Here is a 26,972-nt window from a genome sequence, read left to right as displayed (position 1 = left end):
TATGACATTTCTAGGAAAGGCTAAACTATAGAGACAGAAATCCAGGTCAGTGGTTGCTTAGGCTGTGGATGGGATCAATGCTTAACTACAAACTGGCATAAGGGAATTTTTCTGTTGATGGAAGTGTTTTAAAAATGGATTTTGGTGATGGTTGCCCATCTATATAAATCTACTAAAACTCATTGAACTTTACTTTTTTTTTTTTTTAATTTTTTTTGACGTTTATTTATTTTTGAGACAGAGAGAGACAGAGCATGAACGGGGGAGGGTCAGAGAGAGGGAGACACAGAATCTGAAACAGGCTCCAGGCTCTGAGCTGTCAGCACAGAGCCTGACACGGGGCTTGAACTCACAGACCACGAGATCATGACCTGAGCCGAAGTCGGCCGCTTAACTGACTGAGCCAACCAGGCGCCCCGTGAACTTTACTCTTAAAATGGGTGAATTTTGTGATATGTAAATTTTACTATTCTGAAACTGTCAAAAATAAAATGAAATTGGAGATTCAGATCTCTCCCTCTTTAGCCTGGTTCTCATTCATTCATTCATTCATTTATTTAAGAGAGAGCATGTGCATGGTACATGAGTGAGCAGGGGAGGGAAAGTGGGAGAGAGGGACTCTCAAGCAGGCTCCACACCCAGCACAGAACCGGATGTGGGGTTCATTATGGGGCTCAATGTGGGGCTCAATCTCATGACCCTGAGATCATGACCTTAGCTGAAATCAAGAGTTAGAGGCTTAACCGACTGAGTCACCCAGGCACCCCTAGCTTGGTTCTCACTTAAAACAAAGAAGAGGGGTGCCTGGCTGGCTTAGTTGGTGGAGTGTGCAACTCTTGATCTCAGGGTCATGACTTCAGGCCTCACATTGGGCATGGAGTCTACTTAAAAACAAAAAAGAAGAAGAAAAAGTTATTGTTTTTGCAAAAATAATGTATGTCAGTTGTTGGGAGGCAGTTCTTCATGGGTCCATCATGTTTCTGTATACCTTGCAAGCAGGCCCAGGCTTCCATTTGTTCCAGATTATCTTTTCAGGGATGTCTGTGTAATGAATAGCCTTTGAAGATAGAAAGAGTGTTTCCCTCTGGGGAAAAAGGCAGGCATGCTTACTAGCCAATATAATAAAGAAAATGTCTACCTCTGGAGCAAAGGGCGAACATGCTTAATACTCATTATATAGTATTTGGGTCCATAAGAAGGGAAGTAGGAGTAGAGTTGGTGAATTATACAGGGTAAAATGGCAGATATCACCTTATGCCATGGTACCACAATTATTTTTAAGTAACTACCTGACTTTGTCTACCCAACTACACAGTGGCTACTTTGGGGACATGAGTAAGTCACCTCTGGATCCTGGGTCATGGCACAGTGTGTGATGTAGTAGGTTTTCAATACATGCTCTTTCTTTTTCCATACTGTTGGTGCATGCATTGTACTTGTTAATTACAACTAGCAACTTTAAAAAAAGTTCTTGATTTCAGTTGGAATTTAGTTTTTGTTTTGTTCACATTAAATTTCTTTAAAAAAAAATTTTTTTTTAACATTTATTTATTTTTGAGAGACAGAGACAGAGCATGAGTAGGGGAGGAACAGGGAGAGAGGGAGACACAGAATCGAAAGCAGGCTCCAGGCTCCAAGCTGTCAGCACAGAGCCCAACGTGGGGCTCGAACCCATGAGCAGTGAGACAATGACCTGAGCTGAAGTCAGAGGTTCAACCTACTGAGCCACCCAGGTACCCCTTCACATTTCATTTCTAAATAATATTTATTTTAATTACTTTTTTGGTTTATCTTTTTTTTTTTTTTTTTTTTTTTGAGAGAGAGAGAGAGAGAGTGAAAGTGCAAGCTGGGAGGGGCAGAGGAAGGGGAAAGAGAGACTCTTTTTTTTGTTTTAATTTTTTTTAACGTTTATTTTTGAGAGAGAGAGAGACAGAGTGTAAACAGGGGAGGGTCGGAGAGAGAGAGACACAGGATCTGAAGTAGGCTCCAGGCTCTGAGCTGTCAACCCAGAGCCCAACATGGGGCTCGAACCCACAGACTTCATGGACTGTGAGATCATGATCTGAGCTGAAGTTGGACGCTCAACCGACTGAGCCACCCAGGCTCCCCTATTTATTTTTGCTTTTAGGATACACTACTATTAGTTAAACTCATCATTTCACCCTTAATTTTTAATAAATATTAATGTAATTAATATATAATATACATAAAAGTATATAATTATACTATATAATAAATGTCAATATTAAAAAGATTGATACTATTTGTTTATTTATTTATTTATTTATTTATTTATTTATTTTAGTAATCTCTATACCCAACATGGGGCTCAAACTTACAGCCCCCAGATCATGCTCTCCAACTGAGCTAGCCAGGTGCCCCCAAAATATTAATATTCTTAAAAGTCAGTTTGAAGAGAGAATATATCTACTTTAAAATTGCTTTTAAAAACCCCATAATTCTAGAAGCAAGTATTTTTTTAAATTTTCAAACTTTTATAGTTCATTGCTTTTTAAAGAGCCATTTCCATTAGATGGTTTCCTAGGAAATTTAAATTAATACTTGGTTAGCATTCCATTAAGTTTTCAGAATAATTACACATCTATAAGGGCTTTATGATTATATCAGAGTAATTGACAAGATGATTTTTCATCTATAAGGGAATCATGATTGAATCACAATAATTGAGTTTTATGAGACCAGCTAAATTTTTCTTCTTTAATTTTAGTTTAATTATGTAGTATGTATGTAATTTGGATAGCTATATGTTATTTTTTCATGTTTGTTTTGAGAGAGACAGATTGAGGGGGGGGGGGAGAATTCCAAGCAGTCTCCACACTGTCAGTGCAGAGCTTGATGCAGGGCTCGAGCTCACCAGCTGTGAGATCATGATCTGAGCTGAAATCAAGAGTCGGATGCTTAACTGACTGAGCCATCCAGGTGCTCCTGGATAGCTGTATTTTAAATAAATATGTTGTCAGGAAAGGGTGAATCCAGATGATGCTATAGCAGAAAGATCACTTGATAAACTAAGTTGATTCTAGCTCATGCTGTTTTGTCAAATCCTATATATTTGTTTGAAATAAACTATTTGGCTTTCACTGGGATCTTGAGTGTCAGTGTATAAATGATAATATTTTAGTTTTCCAAAAGTGTGTGTGGACTTCTCTAATTTTGTATTTTTAACTGGGATCAAAATTCTGTAAATATTTTGAGGTATTGATTTTGTCGCCAGTATATCTTGATGTAATAAATAATTGTTGCACAGGAAATATAACAAATTCTTTAGTAACGGGTCTTCCTTCTGATGGACATTATTGGCCTATGGCTCTATCTACACACACACACACACACACACACACACACACACAGTTAAATTGTTGAAAGGCAGTATAGTATGAAATTTGGAGACTACACTCTGTATAGAACAGAACTGAGTTTAAATCCTCTGTCACATTCTAGTTATGTGATATTAAGAATATTAGCCTCTTGGTTGGGTGCCTGGGTGGCTTAGTCGGTTGAGCGTCTGACTTTGGCTCAGGTCAGGGTCTCACAATCTGTGGGTTCAAGCCCTGTGTCAAGCTCTGTGCTGACAGCTCAGAGCCCCAAGCTTGCTTCAAATTCTGTGTCTCCCTCTCTGTCTGCCCCTCCCCAACTTGTGCTCTGTCTCTCTCTCTCTCTCTCAAAAAATAAACATTAAAAACATTTAAAAAAAAAAAAGAATATTAACCTCTCTAAATCTTAACTTCATAATCCATAAAATGTTTTTATGTATATGCAGCGTGTTCAAATAAGATACTGTAAAGCAATTAGCATTAATGCCTGACATATAGCAAATGGTCATTAAATATCATCTAGTATCTAGTATTATGATTTATATATTTTATTTTTGTTTATTTTTCTCCCTCCTGTTTTGAGAAGATTTGAAACATGTTGTCTACAGAAACAGCCCACTGGGAACCATTCTCATGCCTGGTGGATAAAAATCAGAACCACTACCATTCTATATTGGGTGTTTAGAGAACAAATGGATGCTTGGGAAACATGAAACTTGGAAAACTCTCATATGGATTCCAAATAGCTCAAATGTCCATATGCACACTGACAGGAGGTATATGTTGACGAAGAAATGCCAAGTTGAATTTTACCAGGAAACAGCATCAGGACTAAATGGAATGCATTCTTTTACATACTTTGGATAGCTCAGAAGCAGAGCATAATGTAAGAGAGACTCACAGAATACCTAGTTTCTTGTAAACGAAGTGTCGCTAGAGGATACATCAATGCATGGCAAGAAGTGCTGGGATTTGGAGTCCAATTATGGATTAAATGAATTGCATTTGTCATTTACTAGCTGGGTGATCTTTGGTAAATGACTTTACCTTCAAAACCTTGATTTCCTTGGCTATATAGTAAAGCTGATTATACCTCGCTTGCAGGAAATTATGAGAATTAAATGAGGTCCTGTATATAAAGTGCCTATCACAGGGTCTCAGTTTTAACTGTAGTTATCATCAAGAAAGTAATTATAGACTACAATATTAGGTCTGTTTAATATTTTATAGTTACAAGTGATCTGTATTCACTTGAGGTGATATCACTGTAATATCATGTTGGAGCTTAACCAGTTCAGTACATATAATATGAACAATGAGCTTTCAAATTATTTCTATCAGTAATAATAGTTGATGTTTACTGTTACGTGGTAATCACTGGGTTAAATGCATTATCTCATTGAATCTCTACGGCATTCTCATAATTTGGATATATTTTGTAGAGAAGGAAAATGAAGCTTAGGAAGGAGAAATAAATTGCTTGAGGTTGAATCGATGGTCAGGAATCTAGCTCTAGTCTGAATCCAAAATGTAGACTCTAACCACCAGGTTCTACCACCTGTTAATTTGTTGCATAGTCTGAAAAACAAAGAAAGAATCTCTGGTTAGATAAACTGACCCTACTGTGACTTTGGCAAAGAGAAAAACGTGTTGCTTCTCAAAGGCTTTAATTAGTGAAAAAAGGGATTCAAATACTCAAGCCTGAAGCTGTGACTTTGAAGCATGAGAGAAATAGTGACTGTGTATTGTCAGGCCAAAGTTGCCACCACATGGGACCCATTTTTTACGTGTTTTGCCTTTAGTTAGCCTCAAGTTCTTTTTAAACCTTGTGCCTTTTAAATGTACTGTACATGTGTTACGAACAGCACACCCAGAACCATATCTTGGCATTAAAATTCCATGAAGTCCATTTTGGGAATCAGATTACCACACCTATTTTTAGTTCACAACACAAACTCCTTTTTCCATTGCACTTTTAAATATCCAGCCATAAAAGACATATTGAAAATAGCTCTTCCAGCCTCATAAAAATCCTGCATTTGGTGAAATCAGGACAGGCCCATTGACTGGCATTAATGTAAGTGCGTGACTGAGGCAGCTACCTGCCAGTGCCTCTCTCCTCCTCTTGGTTAGGACTACCCGCCCCATCCACTTGCTGCTATATTTGTCTGCCTTCTTGGCCATAAAAGGCTGGCTGTGTGGCTCTGACATTCTACAGCCTGACCACATGCATTATTTTTGAACTGGTCCCCAGGGTCCTGTCTTTAGGCCTGCCTCTTCACGTTTTCTTTGGGATTCATCCTCCGTGGGCTTTTCATTCTCTCGTCCAGCTCCACAGCCACCTCGGAGCATTTGTGCACCACCATCGCTCCTTTGCAAACTGGTAAGTGTGACACTGAGGCAGAAGAATGCACTTGATATTTTAGGTGCTTAACAGCATTGCATGCATGTGGTTTCTTTCTATCTTGTGAGTTCAGTGGTTTGCTCAAAGAGCTGTCAGAATAGCAGAGAAATAGGAAAGTGGAGCCCCTGGGCGGGAAGACAAAAGCAGCAGGGTGCCAGTTTCTGCTGGCACAGCTATTCTCTCACATCACACTGTTCTTTTTAAGTTAAGCTACTGTTCCTGGAACTATAAGGAGATAAGATCTGTCTCAGGTGGAACTGTAAGTGTGAGTCCAAGTACTCTTTCCAAGTTATAGTTCTGTGGTTTGGTTGGAATCTGGAATGGATGAGATGACAGCAAGTAATATGTTTTCTGTTTTCCACATGCCTACAATATTCCCTGATTACAAATTAGACCAAGAGGAAGTAAATTCACTCAGAAGTCCGTAGTTTCGAATTCAGTGATTTTGTTATGTCAATGCCATGTGGACACATGTAAGAGTGCATTATGATATTTCTGACCCGAAAATGGTTAAGTCATAGTTCAGTAGCAACACAGATCCCCACATGATGATCCTAAAGTTCACACTTTCTGTGAATGATTCTAATCAGCTTTGGGCCTCTAACGCTTGCACAAAAGTATCATCTCAGGATTTTAATTTTGTAATCAGTATTTCTCCCCAAATTCCCAAATTATATTCAGAAAGAAAATGCCAGTCTTAACCATCTTTCCTCCCCGCATACTCTAGCTGTCACGTGTTGGGGATAATCCTCACTTACTTGAAGCGAAGGTAGTTGTACCTTCGTTCCAGAGGTCAGAGCAGAGGCAACCAGCTCTGACGACTACAAGCCAGACCCTGTTTACTTGTAATACATTATGGATGTGCCTGCAATGTTAAGTACTATTAAAAATAAATCTACTGAGGGCAAAATAGAAATAAAGAGAGTAGAAAATAGAATTGGGGCAAAATAGAAATAAAGAAGTACAAAATAGAATTGGGGCAAAATATTTAAAGATTTTACTTTGTGAAAATGTAAGCATTTCAAGTCACCTGAGCTTATATGAACTTGTCTTATAACTTAATACATAGGAAGGTCATTCATTTGTTTGGACATCTTTTAAACAACCTTTGCCATGCTGCAATGTAGTATGCATCATTAAAGAAATGTATCTATTACCTTTATAACTGCCTAACATATTTCTATATTAATATATTCTAATTCTTTTTAAATCAAAATTTATCTAATAATTATTCATTACATATGGTAATTATTCTGTATGTTTTAGAACAGAAGATAGCAATCTATTTAAGGGTCGAAGCAAAGTTGCTTGCTAGTAGCTATTTTTTTCCTCTTGGGAAATGCCATGTAGACTGATATCTTCCATGAGCCCCAAGATAAATATTTCTGGAGTGGAGTTTGCTGGATTTTCTTCCCTAGGGAATGCATGCTGACTTACAAAAGAGTCTAAATAAAAAGTTGATTTAACCCTCACAAAAAATATGGCAACTTTAGAAGAATTCATTCCTCATTTAAAATAATCAAAAAAGAGATTTGGAAAAAACTGACTACCTCACAACGACTTTTACTTGTAAAATTTACAAATCACATTTCAGAACATGCACAAAAGTATTAAAAATGGGTGGAGGGACTCCTATAAAACTATTACTTCCTCCAACGTTGTCAGTGTGACTGATACAACTCCTGTCAGTGGACACAGCATTTAAGAAAACTCATACAATGTGAAGCCTCCCTCTCTCTGCTACACAGACTTACCTTTGACTGTCAGTTGAACTGTTAGCTGAAGTTCACAGTGCAACCTTCTACACTGATGGCTGACTTTCTTACTTCTTTGTGCAAGAAGACTAGAAGCCTTCATATTCTTAATGGAGCAAATTGTCTGGTTTGACACTGTACCTTTTTCAAGTGTTCATGGGATTTGAGAGAGCTCATTACAGGATAATGCTGTTGACCCTTAAATAACATGGGTTTGAACTGCATGGCCCCTCTTATACACAACATTTTTTTGATAAATATAGTACAGTACTGTAAATCTATTTTCTTTTTGATTCCTTAATATTTTCTTTTATCTGACTTTATTGTAATAATACAGTATATAATACATATAATGTGCAAAATATGTGTTTATCTACTGTGTATATTATCAGTAAGGCTTCTAGTCAACAGTTGGCTATTAGTAGTTAAGTTTGGGGGGGTCAAAGTTTATATGTGGATTTTCCACTGTCTGGGTGCGGGCGGAGGGACCCAGTGGGTCCCAATGGCGGGACCCTGCCATTGTTCAAGGGTCAATCATATAAGCAAACTCCAAGGTTCAGTCCTAGAACTTCTTTTTCCATTTATAATCATTCTGATCTATTTTTTTGGCTTTGCATACCATCCATATGTTGCTGATTCCCAAAGGTAGGTGTCCATCCTGGACCTTTACCCCGTGGCCCAAAGTCATGTGTCCACCTTAACCTCTCCACTTGGATATCTAGCAGGTATCTCAGTTGTAGTATATCTCAAACCTATCTCCTGTACTTCCATCCCTAACTGTGCTTTATGACACTCCTGCCCATCTCAGTCAACAACTTCATTCTTCCAGTCACTCAGGCAAAAACCTCAGCATCGTCTCTCACTCCTCTTTGTTTCACACCCTAATTCAGAACTTTCAGCAAATGCTGTTGGTTCCACCTTCAAAACACGTGCAGAGTCTGATCACTTTTCACACTTCCACTGCCACCATCTTCATGTCTAGCCTGGACTATTGCAGTGGCCTTTGTATTCATTTGCTAGGGCTGCCCTAACAAGGTACCATAGACTGGGTGGCTTAAACAACAGAAATGTATCTTGTCACAATTCTGGAGGCTAGAAATCTGAGATCAAGGTGTGGGCAGAGTTGTTGTGTTTTGAGGCCCCCCTTATAGATGATCTTCTTGTCCCTCTTCACAGAGTCTTCCTCTGTATATGTACATGTCTGTGTTCTAACTTTCTCTTCTTACAGAGACACCAGTCATATTGACTGAGGGCCCATCCCAATGATCTCATTTTAACCTCATTTCCTCTGTAACGACCCTATCTCCAAATGTAGTCACATTCTGAAGTACTGGTGGTTGGGACTTCAACATATGAATCTGGGGGAATACAACGTAGCTCATAACAGCCTTCTTTTTTTAAAATTTATTTTTATTTTTTTAAAAGTTTTATTTTTAAGTAATCTCTCCACCCAATGTGGGGCTTGAACCCACAACCCCAAGATGAAGAGTCACACGCTCCACCAACTGAGCCAGGCAGACACCCCCACAACAGCCTTTTGATTGGTCTCCTGGCTTTCCTTCTTGTCTCTCAGTAGTCTATCATTTATATATCAACCACAATGAGTCTCAGCTTGTAACCTTTTGATGGTTTTTCTGCCCTTTCAGAGTAAAAGACAAAGTCTTTGCAGTCACTTCTCGGGCCCTACGCTGTCTACCCTCCCACCCCACCCCCAACATATCCTCTCCTATACCTCTCTTTGCACCCTGCTCACTCCTTGCAGCTTCACTGCCATTTGCTACTCCTGGAGTACAACAGGCACGCTCACACCCTCGTGTCTTTGCAATGGTCTTCCATCTAAACACTCTTCCTCTGATATCTCATGCTCAGATGTCACTCTCATGCTCAGAAGCTATCCCTAATGAGGCTGTCTAAAATTGCATCCCAACTCTTTGTTTTTTTCCCCCTTTGTTTTTGACTGTAGCATTTAACACATTCTGTTTACCTTACATTTTAGTTATTTTCTCTTTTGGCTATCTCCTGCTATAGAATATAAGGTCCTATATAAAGTTATCAGAGCAGGGATTTTGTTTGTTTTGTTCATCTGTGTATTTCTTGTGCTGGAACAGAACCAGGCTCGTAGTAAGTGCTCAGTAATTGTTTGTTGAATGAAAACCACGTTGACTATACACAGGCTCTCCTCATTACATATTCTCCCAGTAGAAGCCCCCATCAGAATGAAATGCCAGAAAATTAGAAATACATATTATGAAAGGCCTGAGGAAAAAGCAAATAGCCAGAGTAGGGAAATTTTGTAAAGACCTCCTAGATATTAAAACAAACAAACAAAAAGAAACCTGCACTATTAGAAGACCTAAAGGCAGGAGGGGGCTTAAGTGGGCCATGAAGTAGAAAGTTTGCTGAGTAACCAGTTAAGCTAACCTTCACATCATTTTCCATTTGCTCTTTGGAAAAGATAAGAGTATTAACTTTTGCATATTGGTTTAGATGACTTGCTTCTTTCTTTCTTTTGTTTTTCTTTTTCTTTTTTTTTTTTTTATGTTGAGAGAGAGAGAGAGAGGGAGAGAGAGGGAGACAGAGAATCCCAAGCAGGCCCTGCACAGTCAGCACAGAGCCTGACATGGGGCTCGAACTCACGAAACTCTGAGATCATAACCTGAGCCGAAATCAAGAATCAGAAACTTAGGGGTGCCTGGGTGGCTCAGTCAGTTGAGCATCCGACTCTTGGTTTTGGCTCAGGTGGTGATCTCAGAATTTGTGAGTTCAAGCCCCACATTGGGTTCTGTGCTGACACTGCAGAGCTTGCTTGGGATTCTCTCTCTCCCTCTCTCTCTGCCCCTACCCCACTCTCTCTCTCTCTCTCTCTCTCTCTCTCTCTCTCTCTCAAAAATAAATAAATAAATATTAAAAAAGAAAAAAGAAGAATTGAACACTTAACTGACTGAGCCACCCAGGTGCCCACTTGTTACTTAATAATTCACTCAAAATTTGCTACTTTCTTATAGGTTACCTGGTTCCCTCCGGGGCACACGATGTCTTTGCCATTTTATCAGAAGCTCCACCAGCACTATGACAGCAGCTACCGCAACAAGGACCTTCGCACCACCATGAGCCACTACCAGCAGGAGAAGAAAAGTTCTGCCATCTACACCCACGGCTCCACGGCCTACAGCAGCCGGTCCTCTGCCGCGCACCGCCAGGAATCCGAGACCTTCAGCCAGGCTGAAGCAGCCTCGTACCAGCAGCAGGCCTCTCGGGCCACTGCGTCCACCCATGCATCTGCAGCCAGTCGGAAGACAGCCTCAGCCTATGATTATGGCTACTCCCACGGGTATGTCAAAAGCAGCCTTCCAACCTTAGGGCAAAGGCACGTTCTCTGAATAACCCTCCTACATCATTTCCCTTTCTTTTTAATCTGGCAGCCCTACATTTAAACCAGGTGTGGAGTGAGGCCATGTGTTTGGGAGACCTGGGACTTCTGTCTACCTGTTTCCCTTTACATTCTCTTTGAATTTCACACTTTATAATCACACTGGCGTGCCTTGCTTGCATTGCCAACTGTGATATTGCTAGAAGCAGAGAAGTTTTGCCACAGATTGATTTCAACATTCAGCAGCAGCAGAGCCAGAAAATATCATTTCAACACTCACAGCAGGTTTCCTGGCCCTCAGAATGTTTCTACTTAGATGAGAAGCCAGTATAGAATTTAAAATTCACAGGTCACAGGCGCCCAAACTACAGCAGAGATGTGTTCTACTTTTTCAATATCTGAGAACCAATTCTGAGCTATTGTTCAGGCAGCAGATATTTTCTTTAGCTAGAACACTTTATGTTTTTATTTATTTTTGAGACAGAGAGAGACAGAGCATGATCAGGGGAGGGGCAGAGAGAGAGGGAGACACAGAATCTGAAGCAGGCTCCAGGCTTTGAGCTGTCAGCACAGGGCCCGATGCAGGTCTCGAACTCATTGAGTATGAGATCATGACCTGAGCTGAAGTCGGACGCTCAACCGACTGAGCCACAGAGGCACCCCAGCTAGAACATTTTATAAAACTAGGCCCTTATCTCAGTCAGCTTAAGAATACCAGGAATAAATCTGTACTCTGATCAAAGTAGATTGATCAACCCATTGCAATGAGGGAGACCATGCCACAGAGGGAAAGAGAGTTACTATAGCATTCTAGGAAGAGTGGAGTTTACATGCAGGTTTGGTTTGCAAAGTGAACCCAGGGTCCTGTTTCTACTGGAAACAGTGAAGTTGAGATAAGTGAGGACTGTTGTATCCAGAAACCCTTAATGTGGCAGCTTAGCCCCAGGGTTGGGAACTGAGGCTGCTTCTTTGTGTCAACAGTGACTGGGGTCATCCAGGTAAGAGTACATTGTCTCATTCTCACTGATAAAATTTCAAACGGCAAACTTACTGATAATCTTTGATATTAGAGAAGAAAGTTTCTCAGTGATCTGTAGTCACACAAAGAAGGAGGTTACCACAGCCTTTTACAGCAGCAGTATCCCTTGGAGAAATGTTTCCTGTGAACTTTGCAATTGGCTTCTGTGTCTTTTGTTCCAGCCTGATGAATGCTGGGCAGATGCTTACTTTCTCAGCCCAAGCCAGTTTTTATTTTCTTGATATCCAGAATGAAATGTTTCATGGGAATCAAAAAAACACTTGCAAGATTTATGTGATTTTATTAAAAATCCTGGGGCACTTGGGTGGCCCAGTCAGTTAAGTGTCCAACTTCAGCTCAGGTCATGATCTTGTGGTTTGTGGGTTTCAGCCCCACGTAGGGCTGTGTGCTGACAGCTCGGAGCCTGGAGCCTGGAGCCTGCTTCGGATTCTGTGTCACCTTCTCTCTGACCCTCCCCCACTCACACTCTGTCTCTCTCAGTCTCTCAAAAATAAATAAATGTTAAAAAATATTTTAAAAAATCTATCCATAGTCCACAGAAGACATTGCTGAACTTGAAAACATAGACATTTTTGGACTATGTGGTAAATAACCACTTGCTGCCTTGAATCCCCTCCAAAGCATCTGGCATAGTTGCATTCTTTTGTTATAAACATAATAATATAATTTTAAGTTTTACAAAATTTAAGTCCACAAAATATCTGTTAGGACAACTAGAAAAGTGTTTATTTCTGGGATTTAAAGGTATTATTAAGGAAATAACACAGTGGTTTGTATCAAAGTGAGGATGATTTCTGAAGGAAGAAATTCCTGAATGAATCCCCAGTGGGTTTAAGCAGCACCTGATCTACAGCTGTTGTTTCTTGGGCACGAGCAGGGACCTCCTGGGAGTTTCTGCTCTGTTCAGTAACAGAGCCAGAGTCTGCTGGGGCTTACCTAGGATATATGATGGCAACGTTATGAAATTCCATTTAAAATGGAACAGGATCATCTTGCCATCTCACTTTCATGGGATATTCAGAAGGACTTTGTGTTGGCTGTAAATATGGAAATATTGTTGCTAAGATGAATTCATTTCTTTTAGCACTTGCTTCAGATGAACTGCCTTCCAAAGGAAAGTTGGGGGGAATTAACACCATGTGTATGTGGCAGCATCATTTTGTTCTGAAGAATGTTCCACAGAACATTAAGAACCTCATTTAGGAAAGCAGCTGTCTTGTAATAGAGGAGGATTACATTTTAAATATCCATTTTCCAAGACTGTGCTGAGTCTATAGAAGAGGTAGAAGATGGGTATTTTCATTATTGTATAGTTGTTAATGTCACTGCTTGTGTATTTATTTCCTTTCCCCAAGGCTATAGAATCTATAGAGTTTTCTGCATTTGTATTACAATTTTTTTTAAGTTTATTTATTTTTGAGAGAACATGAGCAGGGGAGGGGCAGAGAGAGAGGGAGTCACAGAATCCGAAGCAGGCTCCAGGCTCCAGGCTCCGAGCTGACAGCACAGAGCCTGACATGGAGCTGGAACTCATGAACCTCAAGATCATGACCTGAGCTGAAGTCGGACGCTTAACTGACTGAGCCACCCAGGCACCCTATGAATTTGTATTTTAAAGAGATCTTCACTTCTTCAACTCTATTGCTAAATTTTATGTTAAAATTTTAAACAAATTCTTCTTTTAACCATATGTGTAATATTCATATTTATTAAAAAATTTTTTTATTAAGTTTCTTTATTTTTGAGAGGCAGAGAAAGACAGAGCACGAGTAGGGGAGGGGCAGAGAGAGAGGAAGACACAGAATCCAAAACAGGCTCCAGGCTCAGAGCTGTCAGCACAGAGCCCGATGCAGGGCTCGAACTCACAAACTGTGAGATCATGACATGAGCCGAAGTCGGACGCTCAACTGACTGAGCCACCCAGGCACCCCTATTCATATTTATTTATAATTGGATATATTATATTAAACATTAGTAATTGAACTTTGAGCATTTTTATATTTTATTCAGAAAAAAATTGCTCTGTGTTATCTTTGGAACACGTAGCCATTTCAGCTTTAAAAGCCTCACATAATAAGCTTTCTATAGGAAATGGAACTGTAATTATTTTCCTATACTCAACTTCACATCGTGTTCTTTCCTACTATGCCTGTATTTTATGTAGGCAGGAAGGTAGGTAGGTATTCATTAATGGCTTTAATGTTGAAGAACTCAGACTCTTGGTAGAAATATACTAACCTAGAAATGTTGACACAGAAACAAGAGAGGGAAGAAAACACCAATATTTTTCCCTTTATGTAATGCAATGTAAAGGAAAAGAAAGCCAACCTAATCCTGGGGTTATTTTAGTTTTTCTTTTTTTAGACCTAGAGCTAACAGGTGCAAATAATATTCTTTGAACATTTCAGAATCTTCGTAATTCCTTTAGGTTGTATTTTCATTCTCTCAAAATGGAGGAGCAACTTTTCCCCGCTAAATGAAATATCTCTCTTTGGATTGTGAAAAGTGTTGTTGATTAAAATCCTTAGCGTTATAAATGCAATTCTGTGGAATGTATGTAAACACTAGGCTTGATCTATTTTTACCCTCTGCTTTGTTATTAGATGTCCAGTGGTAAAATGGAAACTATGGAGACTGATATGTGCTCAGGGCTTGGCTGACCTCAGTAAATCTTAGGAACAATGGCTCGTTCAGCGTCAATGTGTTTATAAGCACAGATCAGTTACCAATTGAATTGTAAGCCAAGGGTTATAAAATAAATCCTGGAACACTTATTATAAATGCCTTTATTCTTAGTCACAGTGAAAAAAAAAACCCTAAATTAAAGTAATTCAGGAAGACAAAGTGACACAAAATTATTGTTTTATGCAAATAATCCACAAATACTATCAGTGATTAAAGGAGAAATGGTACTTATAACTACCATTCGGCAAGAGTTCTTAACTTCTATCCTTGAATAGATTTCAACAGGGTCTTGGTTGATCTGAAATTATGTGCAAAATTAGGCACAGTTGAGAATTTGTTTTTGTTGAGAAAGACCGTAGTTTTTATCAGATTCCCAGAGAACACTGTGACTCAACAAAGGTCAAAACCACTGCACTAGAAAGTGTGAATATAAACATCAGACAACCCAGTGTGTGGCCTGAGGGTCCCTTTCCCAATACCAATATTATATGAAGTTAGGATGAATTAAGGCAGATGTTTTAGGGAGTGTGATATTATGGAAATCATGGTAACTTTCTTTTCAGTAAGCTGGATCACACATTAAGATGGAAATAATAAATGAAATATTTTGTTACACTTGGTAGGAATGAATAACTTTCAAAAAGCAGAGATAACACAGCATAGTTCTAGGATGATGGAGGGATTTAGAGTTGTCCCTCAACCCTGTGGTAATGGTAGATATTGAATTTCTTGATTCTAAACAGTTGAAATTCAACCCATATGATGCAATTCAGCACAGTATCCTCTATACTACTGTATCTTTACAGTAACCCTGAGAAGTGGAAATTATTATTCTCTTTTTAAAAATGAGAAAATTTGGGGTGCCTGGGTGGCTCAGTTGAACATGGGTCTCTTGCTTTTGGCTCAGGTCATGATCTCACAGTTCATGAGGCTCTGTGCTGAGAGTGCAGAGCCTGCTTGGGATTCTTTCCCTCCCTCTCTCTCTCTCTGCCCCACCCGTGTTCTCTTCTCTGTCTCTCTCTCTGCCAAAATAAATAAACATTAAAGAATAAAAATGAGAAAATTAGAGCCCAAGTAGACTAAATAAATTTTCTCCCTTGCACTAAGAAATGGTACAATAATGATTTTAACCCCCATCGTACCCCAAGCCCCCCACCCTTTCCATGAGTACCCAGTGACAGTTATGATCAGCCAACTCCCCTTCACCTCATAGCCACCAGATTTTTCTTGAAGCAGCAATATATAGTTTTTCATTATGTTTCCTTTTATTTGCCCTCCTACTAGAAAAGCCATTGAGCACCACAATAACAAGATTCAGAACAGGGAACAATCGATCCAGGAGCATTCATGAATGCCAAACCTGAAACCTCACAGACTCTAACTTGTCACTTAGAATCAGACAGAGTGACTCATGAGGGACTGTAGAAGACACTAGTGTGGGGACGAGAAAACTGAGGCATGAGTAACTTGTCTGGGATATTCTGCCTAACTTTATTTTTTTTTAATTTTGTTGTTTTTTAAAAATTTTTAAATATTTATTTATTTTTGAGAGAGAGAGAACGAAAGAGAGAGGGTGGGGGAAGGGGCAGGGAGAAAGGGAGACAGAATCCGAAGAAGGTTCCAGGCTCTGAGCTATCAGCACAGAGCCCTATGTGGGGCTTGAACTAATGAACTGTGAGATGATGACCCGAACTGAAGTATGGCATTTAACCAGCTAGGCCACCCAGGCACACCTCTGCCTAACTTTAAATTATGCCCTTACCTACACTCATGTCACATTGGTAAACTACCCTTGGTGGTTACCCAAGTAATAACCTCTTTTGAAACTACTATAGTTTGCAAAGAATATGCTAATGCTCAAAACAATTCCAATTCAGACAGAAGATACCAATGTTCAAAATAGAGACCACTGAACACAGAAGCCTCTGTCTTTTATTGGCAGGTTTGATTACAGCAGGACGGAGGGGGACCTGAAAACTTGCTCTATTTCCCACCTTAGGGTGGTTTCAAAAGATGTTACCAAAGAAATCTACTGCCTGTGGACATTTCTGTGTCTTGACCTCAGCTGCTGGCATCAGATTAGTATCCATTTTCTACATATTCATTTCCAGATGTTATAATGCAAAGGGGATAGTCTTTGGGGTCAAACAGGCTGTGCTTACTTGGAGTTAGACTTGTGACTTCAGATAAGCTAGTTAACCTCTCAGTTTCTTCATCTGTAAAATGGGGAAAATGTTTATCCCTCATGTTGGGACGTCTAAAAGAAATAATCACATAAAGTACTTGATGTAATAGCTAGCACACAGGGACAGTCACTGAGGTTTAAGTATTGTCCATTCATTCACTAAATATTTATTGAATGCCTCCTGTGTGCTAAGCACTGCTCTAGGTGCTTGGGATAGATTGCTGAACAAAACTGACAAAGATTCCTGCCCTCATGGAGGATATGTTCTAGCATGGAGAGACAGGCCATAAACAATAAATATAATCAAAATGGCCTTGAATTTTATATCACTCTAGAAGGTAATAGATGTTATGGAAGTAATAAAAAAATCGAGTAGGCTAAGACACATCAGTATGTGGGGTGGGGGTGCAGGTTGGAATTTTAAGTAGAGTAGTCAGACGTCCTCAGGAAGGTGATATCTGAACAAAGATGTGAAGTAGCAGAGGGAATTGTCTGGGGGAAAGGTGCACCAGACATTGAGAACAGCCACTACAAGGCCTTTCAGCAAGGAACAGCATCGAGGCCACTGAGGGAACAGAGGAGTGAGGGGAAAGTACGTGAAGATGTCAGAAAGGAAATGGACAGGGCATGGCCAACCAAATGGCCTTGTGGGCCATTGTAAGAATTTTTTATTCTGAGTTAGAGGGAGTCTTGGCAAAGTTTTGAGCACAGAAATGACTTGATCTGACTTTAGTTGTGACAGGAGCACTGTGGCTGCTCTGTGGAGAACAGACTGGTGCATGAGCAGAAGCAGGTCACCCAGATAGGAGGCCAATGCTGTAGTCCAGGAAGGGCAGATGGGAAGTCAGAAAGGATATGATGAACATATTTTTGGATTTATTAGCTTTTGCTGAATTCTTACTTCTACCAGATTTGTCACAGGGCTTTTCAACTCCCATAGTCACATAGTTTTGAGGCTGCAAAAAGATCCATGTAGATTTGTTATACAATGAATTTTCTGAGAGTCTCTTTAGGCAGAATAATGATGGTAAAACCATACCCTTATTCTTCATTCCCCAAGATCCAATGAAGTACATTGTTCCACTGTTAGTGTTTTTTATGGTACTTAATAGGAAAAACACCTGAAATAACCATAGTTGTATGGGGATTTAGGTCCACCTATAGATTCAAGCAGCTGAATATGAATTACAAAAAATTATTGAACTATAGACAGTTATGGGAAATGAAATTTGTTTGGAAAGCCACTGATATATCCAGGTTGCCTACTCTTACCTTTTCTCCTCTAGAAATAGTCTTATAGCCTCATCTCTAAATAAAAGCTTAACTATTGTATATAAGGAAAAAGCACCACAGTTTCTGGATTACAAAAGTCAATTCAGTGTTCTGGGATTTGTCTTCCACATTTTAAATACTAAGAAAATGACGAGTTACATTATTTCCCATATGAAAGAAAAAGATCAGAGAAAAATCTAATGAAAGCAGAAAAGTCAGTTACTTTTTCCCCCCAAGAAATAGGCAAGTTTATTGCCAATTACTTCTTTTTTTACAAAAAAATACTTTATTTTAAAGTAATCTCTATACCCAACATGGGGCTCAAACTTACAACCCCAAGATCAAGAGTCACATGCTCTGCTGACCAAGCCAGCCAGGTGCCCTGCCGATTACTTCTTTATAAGCCAACTGAGTTATGTTCTGAATCCCTGAATCCAAGGAGAGTAGCTTTCGCCATATGTCAATCTCCCTACTATCACTGCTATAAACATGTGGCTCGTTTGCATGGAGAGAGCTGGGACTGTCACTCCTGGTAATACCAGCTTCATATTATCAGCAGTTTGTGGATCCACAGAACTGTGGAATGGTCAAGCAGGAAGAGACCAAAAGCTCATCTAACTTAAGCCCTTCCTTTCACAGGTACTTACACTGAGGCCAGGTAAGATGTGATTCATTCTGTTACCTGTGCTTTGCCCTGTCACTCAAAACCGTTATTTGCTAGGCTCTTTTGCAGGCTAAATTCAAGTTTAGATGATACAAGATACCTCCAGAATGGCATTCATCTTCCACAGACAGGTGAACCATCCTGTGAGAAGGAAGGCATGTCCTTTAGTAGAGTAGGAATAGAATGGGTCAGCCAAAGGTGGAAGGGGGGCAAAGTGGTACCTCCCAGGCTCCAATGTGAAATGTTAGCTCTGTTCCTGGCTGGCTGGGCAGTAGAGTGTAACTGAGCTTCCCTACAGAGATTTCGGAACTCTGGAAGCCCATGGGAGCCGTAGCAACAGGCTTGACCTTTTCCACAGCAGCCTTTCTAGATGAAACAAGAGAAAGCAAGAGCACCCCAAAGGAGGGGGGTAACTTCCATGCAACCACAGTGACCATCCTCAAAGTGGGGTGGGATGTGGATTTCTGGGCTGCCTTATAAATAATAAGACTAACTTTTTAAAACCCTGGACAATTTTCAGTTCACAGACTAAAACTTTATAAGGCATCTCCTTCAAGTGTCGTGCATAATATAATATCTAGGAACTATGGAGTAAACCTTTTCACTTCTGCTTAAAAATAGGCCATAATCTGGGTTAATTTCTAAAATAGTCATAAATGGATAAAAACTGAAAGGTATGTGTAGAGAAGGACCACAAAAGATTTAAATCTCTCAGTGTTTTACTCCTTCACCTTTTCTAGAACATGTGACTGTTCTACATTCATGTTGAAAAGTGGTTCAAACCTCCATGGTATTTGCTTTTAGCTCACAGCTATACATTAGCTGTGGAAAATTACCAAAAGGAAGATAAAATGTTAATTATCGATGGAAACTTAAATAATGGAAAAAATAAAGCAATAAAGAGAAGAAAAAATTGTGGCTACATTCCTATTTAAATAACTAAACATTTTTTTTTAAAACTAAAAATAAAATATTTTCATGGCTGAGAAAGTGAAATGGAGAAGGGGAAAAAAGACAAGTGTAAGGTAAATAATGCAAAACCAAACAAAAAACCAAGGATGTTTACTTATTATGACGCTACACATCAGTAAATTTCAAGAGTGATGTTAATCAAACAAAATTCATGCTTATATCTTATTAGAAGCCTTTTCTGCAAAGTGTATTAGTAAAAAAGAAAGGACTCAAAGTCTCCTACTTGTCTAACTTTGATGTTCTCATGAAACCTCCATAAGTGTTCGGACTGGGAAACAGGAGAATTGAAAGGTCAGTAGAAGTGTTGAGCCTGACATGATACCCATATCAAAGGAGGATCATAGAATGAAGCTACTCTAAATCAAAAGTAGATCCGAAACAACCTTTTCATAAAACCCCAAAGAAAGTATTGTCTTTCAAGTTTTGCAAGAGGGAGATATGACTGATGGAAAAGTAGAAATGAAAAGAGAGACTGCAAACTTCAAGTACTTATTCCTGACCCTCCAGGGGGTGCTGAAGATGAAAGAGATAGGGCTTCAGATACCAGAAGCCCCCAAGGAGTGGCTGACTAGCTGAGTGAAGACAGCCGAGAAGGATGACCCATAGTTCACTAAAACCGCTGCCTCTCCCTTTCTTCTGGTAAACAGCTGAGCATTTTGTTTGTATGCAACAGGAATAAGTTGCAAATATATACGAAGATGCGGTTTTAAAGGAAAATTGTTGTAATAATAAAAGTGAGTTCAGTTCTTTTGTGACCACTCAGTAAAGTCTAACGATGACACATACATAAGTCAGCAATAAAAATCGAGCTTTTACTTTGAAGCTTTTGCACCTACCACTGTGTCATCCCAGGATGACCTACCCCTCTTTCAATGTCCAGCTCTTCCACAAAGGATTCCCTGGTAACCCCAGACGGAAGTTGTCTCTCAAGCCTGTGAATTCAACTTTTGTTTGCACTGCTCTTTCTGCGTATCTGCCTGTGTTCCTTCTGTCCTTTTGTGCTTTCTTCCTTGATGGACATTATATGACATGTCAGGCCTGGTAGCATTTATTCCCCTATAAGTTGTAAAGCTTTGAGAAAGCAAGGGTCTTTAATTTCTCTTTATGTCTCCCTCCCACCCCAGTCAGGCACAGTATTTTGCACACAGTAGAATATGAATAAATATGTTTATAGGATCTGTTGAATAAATCAAGTTGTTAAGGAAAGTTAAAAAATAAACCTGTGAAAATTTCAGTGGTACTGTTACATATAACACAGTTTGAAAGGCTATTTTTGAAGTTACCTTTCTCCAGCACCTTCTAAAATATCAGCTACATGCTGAGTTTATGTTTAACTTTATGAGAAACTACTCAATTGTTTTCTGCAGTGACTGTACCATTTTACATTCCCATAGCCATGTATGAGAATTCCAGTTTATCCACATTAGTTACCTTCTGTCTTATTTATTATAGCCATTCTTGTCGGTAGGTAGTGGGGTCTCATTTTGGTTTTAATTTGCACTTACCTAATGACTAATGATGTTGACCATCTTTTTATATGCTCATTAGCCATTTATATATCTTCTTTGGTGACAAGCCTGTTCAAACCTTTTGCTTCTTTTTTTCTTTTGCATATTTTTAAATGGATTTTTTCTGCTTATTATTGAGTTGTCAGAGTTATTTGAATATTTTACATACAATCCTTTATTAGATATGTATTTGAAAATATTTTCTCTCATTCCTTTCATTCTCTTAACAGTGTCTTTCAAAGGCCAGAACTTTTCAATTTTGATGAAGTTTAATTCATTCCTTTTTTTTTCTTTTTGAATCATGCTTTTGGTGTTATCTCTAAGAACTCTTTGGCTAACTCAATATCATAAAGAGTTTCTCTTATCTTCTAAGAGTTTTATAATTTTCACTTTTACATGTAGAAATTTGATCCATTTTTTTGGTGCCTGGGTGGCTCAGTTGGTTAAGTGTTTGACTTTGGCTCAGGTCATGATCTCACGGTTTGTGGGTTCAAGCCCCGCTGTCTGTGCTGATGGCTCAGAACCTGGAGCCTGCTTTGGATTCTGTCTCCCTCTCTGTCTGCCCCTCCCTCACTTGCATTCTGTCTCTTTTTGTTTCTTGAAAATAAATGAACGTTAAACATTTTTTTAAAATAAAAGATATAAAAACAAAGGAAATTTGATGCATGTTTAATTAAATTACGCATGTGATATTGAGTAAAGTTCTAAGTTCATCCTTTCACATATGGATATACAATGGTCCAGCACCATTTGTTGAAAAGGTTTTCTTTCCCCCTTTAATTCCTTAGCACCTTTATCAAAAATGAATTAATTAAAATTGTTACTTATAAAAAGTTTTAAATCGGTGAATATAAGTCTTCAAACTCAGTTCCTCTTCTACAAAAAATCTTTTGCCTATGTGTTCCTTCACATTTCTGTATAAATTTTAAGATAACCTTGGCAGTTTCTACAAAGAAAAAAATCTGCTGGGATTTTGATGAGAATCATGTTGAGGGGTACCTGGGTGGCGCAGTCGGTAAGCATCCGACTTCAGCTCAGGTCATGATCTCACAGTTTGTGAGTTTGAGCCCTGCATTGGCCTCTGTGCTGACAGCTCAGAGCCTGGAGCCTGCTTCAGATTCTGTGTCTCCCTCTCTGTCTGCCCTTCCCTCACTCATGCTCTCTCCCAAAAATAAACAAATGTTAAAAAATTAAAAAAAAATAATGTTGAAACTGTAGAACAATTTTGGAAAATGTGCCTTCTTAACAATATATTTTAGTCCATGAACATGGAATATTTACTTATTCAGATCTTTTTTCACTTATCATAATAATGTTTTGTCATTTTCAATACACAAGTTTTCTACTTCTTTGTCAAAAGAAGTACTACACCCAACATGGGGCTCAGACTTACAACCCTGAGATCAAGAGTCCCATACGCTACTGACTGAGTCAACCAGGGGCCCCTAAGTGTCTTTGGATATGCAATGGGGCTTTTGTAGCAGCCTACAATTGGATTTTTAAAAATCCCCATTCTGACAATATCTGCTGTTCCTTGGAGTTTTTAATCCCTTCACATCTAATAAAATTACTAATATGGTTGGTGTTATGTTTGCTACTTTTGGTTTTTTTTTCTATATATTTCATATCCTTTGTATATCTCATATCCTTTGTTCATTTATTTCTCCTTTATTGCCCTGTTTTATGTTAAATAGTCATTTTTAGTGTACCACTTAATTTCCTTGTTTCTTAACTACATTTTTTTAAAAGATATTGCTTTAGGAATTGCAGTGCACATATTAACTTACCACATTCTACTTCAGATTTATACTAATTTAATACTGGTAGAACAGAGAAACTTTGCTTCAATGTGGCTTCATTTCCTCCCCTGTCCTTTGCACAATGGTCATATATATTAAAATTAATATTATAAACCCAGCAATGCAGTATGATAACTATTGCTTTATGCAATCTATGTCTTTCAAAGTATTGAAGAGAGTGGAAATGTATATATGCAAATACATTTATCCAAATATTTACTTTGTGGTATTCTTCACAAAGAAGAGTATGTGTGTGTGTGGATTCAAATTACTGTCTGGTGTCATTTCCTTTAAATTTTTTTTTTAATGTTTATTTATTTTTGAGAGAAACAGAGACAGAATGCGAGTGGGTTAGGGGCAGAGAGAGAGGGAGACACAGAATCCGAAACAGGCTCCAGGGTCTGAGCCGTCAGCACAGAGCCCGATGCAGGGCTCGAACTCACAGAGCTGTGAGATCATGACCTGAGCCAAAGTCAGACACAAAACTGGCTGAGCCACCCAGGCGCCCTGGTGTCATTTTCTTTAAACCTGAGGGATTTGCTTTAACACTTTTTGTAAGGCAGGTCTGCTAGCAATGAATTCTCTCAGTTTTCATTTGTCTGGGAATGTCTTCACTTTGACTTCAGTTTTGAGTGATAGTTTTATTAGATATAGAATTTTTTCATTGAAGTATAGTTGATACACAATGCCACATTAGTTTCAGGTGTACAAGATGGTGATTCAACAAGTCTATACGTTATGCTGTGCTCACCACAAGTGCTACCATTTGTTACCATATGACACCGTTAGAATACCATTAATTATATTCTCTATGCTATACCTTTCATCTCCATGACTTATTCAATCCATAATGGGAAGCCTGTATCTCCCACTCCCTTTCAGCCATTTTGCCCATTCTCCTACCTGCCTTCCCTCTGCCAACCGTCAGATTGTTTTTTATATTTGTTTATAGGTCTGCTTCTGCTTTTTGTTTGTTTTGCTTTTTTAGATTCCACATAAAATGAAATCGCATGGCATTTGTCTTTGTCTGACTTATTTCACTTAGCATAATGCCTTTTAGGTGTATCCATGTTGTTGTAAATGGCAAGATCTTATCCTTTTTTATGGGTGATTAATATTTCATTATATATTATATGTATATTATATATAAGTTAATTTTTTTTTTAATTTTTTTTTCAACGTTTTTTATTTATTTTTGGGACAGAGAGAGACAGAGCATGAACGGGGGAGGGGCAGAGAGAGAGGGAGACACAGAATCGGAAACAGGCTCCAGGCTCCGAGCCATCAGCCCAGAGCCTGACGCGGGGCTCGAACTCACGGACCGCAAGATCGTGACCTGGCTGAAGTCGGACGCTTAACCGACTGCGCCACCCAGGCGCCCCAGTTAATTTTTTAATATATTCATCTATCAATGGATACTTGGGGTACTTCCATATCTTGGCTATTATAAATAATACTGCCGTAAACATAGAGGTGCATGTATCTTTTTGAATTAGTGTTTTCATTTTTGGGGGGGGTTAAATACCCAATAGTGGAATTACTGGATAATGTGGTATTTCTATTTTTAATTTTTTGAGTAGTCTCTATACTGTTTTCCACAGTGGCTGTACCAATTTACATTCCCACCAACAATTTACAAAGATTCTTTTTTCTCCGCATCCTCATCACATGTTATTTCTTGTCGTTTTGATTCTAACCATTCTGATAGGTGTAAGGCAATAATCTTGTGGTTTTGAATTTGCATTTCCCTGATGGTTAATGATGTTAAGAACCTTTTAATGCTCATAGACACTTCTCCAAGAAAACATCCAGATGGCCAACCGACACATAAAAAAATGTTCAATATCACCCATCATCAGGGAAATACAAATCAAAACCACAATGAGCTACCACCTCACACCTGCCAGAATGGCTGACATTAACAACTCAGGCAACAACAGATGTTGGCGAGGATGCGGAGGAAGAGGATCTCTTTTGCACTGCTGGTGGGAATGCAAGCTGGTGCAGCCACTCTGGAAACCAGTATGGAGGTTCCTCAAAAAATTAAAAATAGAACTACCCTATGACCCAGCAATTGCACTGCTAGGTATTTATCCAAGGGATATAGGTATGCTGTTTCGAAGGGGCACATGCACCCCAATGTTTATAGCAGCACTATCAACAATAGAGCCAAAGTATGGAAAGAGCCCAAATGTCCATTGATGGATGAATGGATAAAGAAGTGGTATATATATACAATAGGCTATTACTCGGCAGTCAAAAAGAATGAAATCTTGCCATTTGCAACTATGTGGATGGAACTAGAGGGTATTATGCTAAGCGAAATTAGTCAGTTAGAGAAAGACAAAAATCACATGACTTCACTCATATGAAGACTTTAAGACACAGAACAGATGAACATAAGGGAAGGGAAGCAAAAAAAAAAAAAAACAGGGAGGGGGACAAAACATAAGAGACTCTAAATATGGAGAACAAACTGAGGGTTACTGGAGGAATTGTGGGAGGGGGGATGGGCTAAATGAGTAAGGCGCATTAAGGAATCTACTCCTGAAATCATTGTTGCACTATATGCTAACTAATTTGGTAAATTAAATTAATAAATTAAATTAAATTAAATTAAAAAAATAAAATTAAAAAAAAAAGAATCTTTTCATGCTCAACATCTCTTGAGCCATCTGTATGTCCTGTTTGGAGAAATGTCTATTCAGATCCTGTGCCAAATTTTTAATCAGTTTTTTTTTTTATGTTGAGTTGTATAAATTCTTTACATATTTTAGATATTAACCCCTTACTGGATATATCATTTGCAAATATCTTCTCCCATTCAAAAGATTGCCTGTTTGTTTGGTTGATGGTTTCCTTTACAATACAAAAGCATTTTAATTAGGTATAGACCCAATAGTTTATTTTTGCTTTTGTTTTTCTGGATATAGAATTCTTTTATTTTTTTATTTTTATTTTTTGCAAGTGGGGGAGGGGCAGCCGGAGGTGGATGGAGGATCCGAAGTGGACTCTATGCTGATAGTTTGACAACAGCGAGCCTGATGTGGGGTTCGAACTCACAAACTGCAAGATCATGACCTGAGCCAAAGTGGGACGCTCACTCGACTGAGCCACCCTGGTGCCCCTTGATATAGATATTAACTTTTTCTCAGAACTTAAATAGGTCAATGATATCAATGCCTTCTGGGATATATTGTTTCTGATGAAAAGTCAACCATTAATATATTTTTCTCCTGTATGTGATTAATCATTGTACCCTTGCTACTTTCAAGATTTCTCTCTGACTTTGGTTTTCAACAGTTTAACTATGATTTATCTAGGTTTGTATCTCTTTTGTGTGTACCTTACTTGGGTTTGTTGAGCACCCTGGATCCATAGAGTAATACTTGTCATCAAATTTGGAAAGTTTTAAGCCATTATTTCTTTAAATATATTTTCCTACCCTTTCTCTATCTCTCTTCTTTATGATATTACTGTTACTCATATATTGGAATGTTTGATGATGTCCCACAGACCTCTGAAAATTTTAAAAGTTTTACTCATTCTTTTACCTGTTTTTTAGATTGGATAATTTTTATCTTCAAGTTCACTGATTCTTTATTCTTCTATCTAAAATCTTTTTTGAGTCCCTTTAACAATTTATTATCTATCTATTTATTTATTTTTAAAGTTTATTTATTTATTTTGAGAGAGTGGGGGAGGGGCAGAGAGAGAGGGAGAGAAGGAGAATCCCAAGCAGGCTCAGCACTGTCAGTGAGGAGCCCAACATGGGACTCAAACTCATGATCTGTGAGATCATGACCTGGGCTGAAATTAAAAGTCAGATGCTTAACTGACTGAGTCACCCAGGCGCTCCTTGAATAAATTTGATCCTATTTTATAATTTCTCTTTGTTGGCATTCTCTATTTTTTTGAGTCATTGTCATACTTTCCTTTAATTTTTAAACATGGTTTCCTTTTTTAGTTTTTGAACATATTTATA

The 26,972-nt window shown here is 38.7% G+C and overlaps 1 protein-coding gene across 8 annotated transcripts in view; it reads left to right on the top strand.

Annotated features, from left to right (window-relative positions):
• MYOM1 (myomesin 1) overlaps nt 1-26,972 on the top strand; it is a 168,652-nt gene that overhangs the window by 17,507 nt on the left and 124,173 nt on the right. For 7 of the 8 annotated variants that reach the window (XR_007455300.1, XR_007455299.1, XM_049619690.1 and 4 more), the window contains exon 4: nt 10,499-10,824. Coding sequence is in view for 6 of the 8 variants with exons in the window: in XM_049619690.1 (XP_049475647.1) it covers nt 10,526-10,824 (299 nt within the window). In the remaining 2 variants the exon portion in view is untranslated. Of the gene's footprint in view, nt 1-5,427; nt 5,719-10,498; nt 10,825-26,972 lie in introns of those variants that run through there. The other variant, XM_049619688.1, reaches the window with a different exon arrangement.

Source organism: Panthera uncia (assembly GCF_023721935.1).
Source record: "Panthera uncia isolate 11264 chromosome D3 unlocalized genomic scaffold, Puncia_PCG_1.0 HiC_scaffold_8, whole genome shotgun sequence".
NCBI lineage: Eukaryota > Metazoa > Chordata > Mammalia > Carnivora > Felidae > Panthera > Panthera uncia.
The sequence above is the reverse complement of the archived record's forward strand: the minus strand, read 5'-3'. Positions and strand labels throughout refer to the sequence as shown.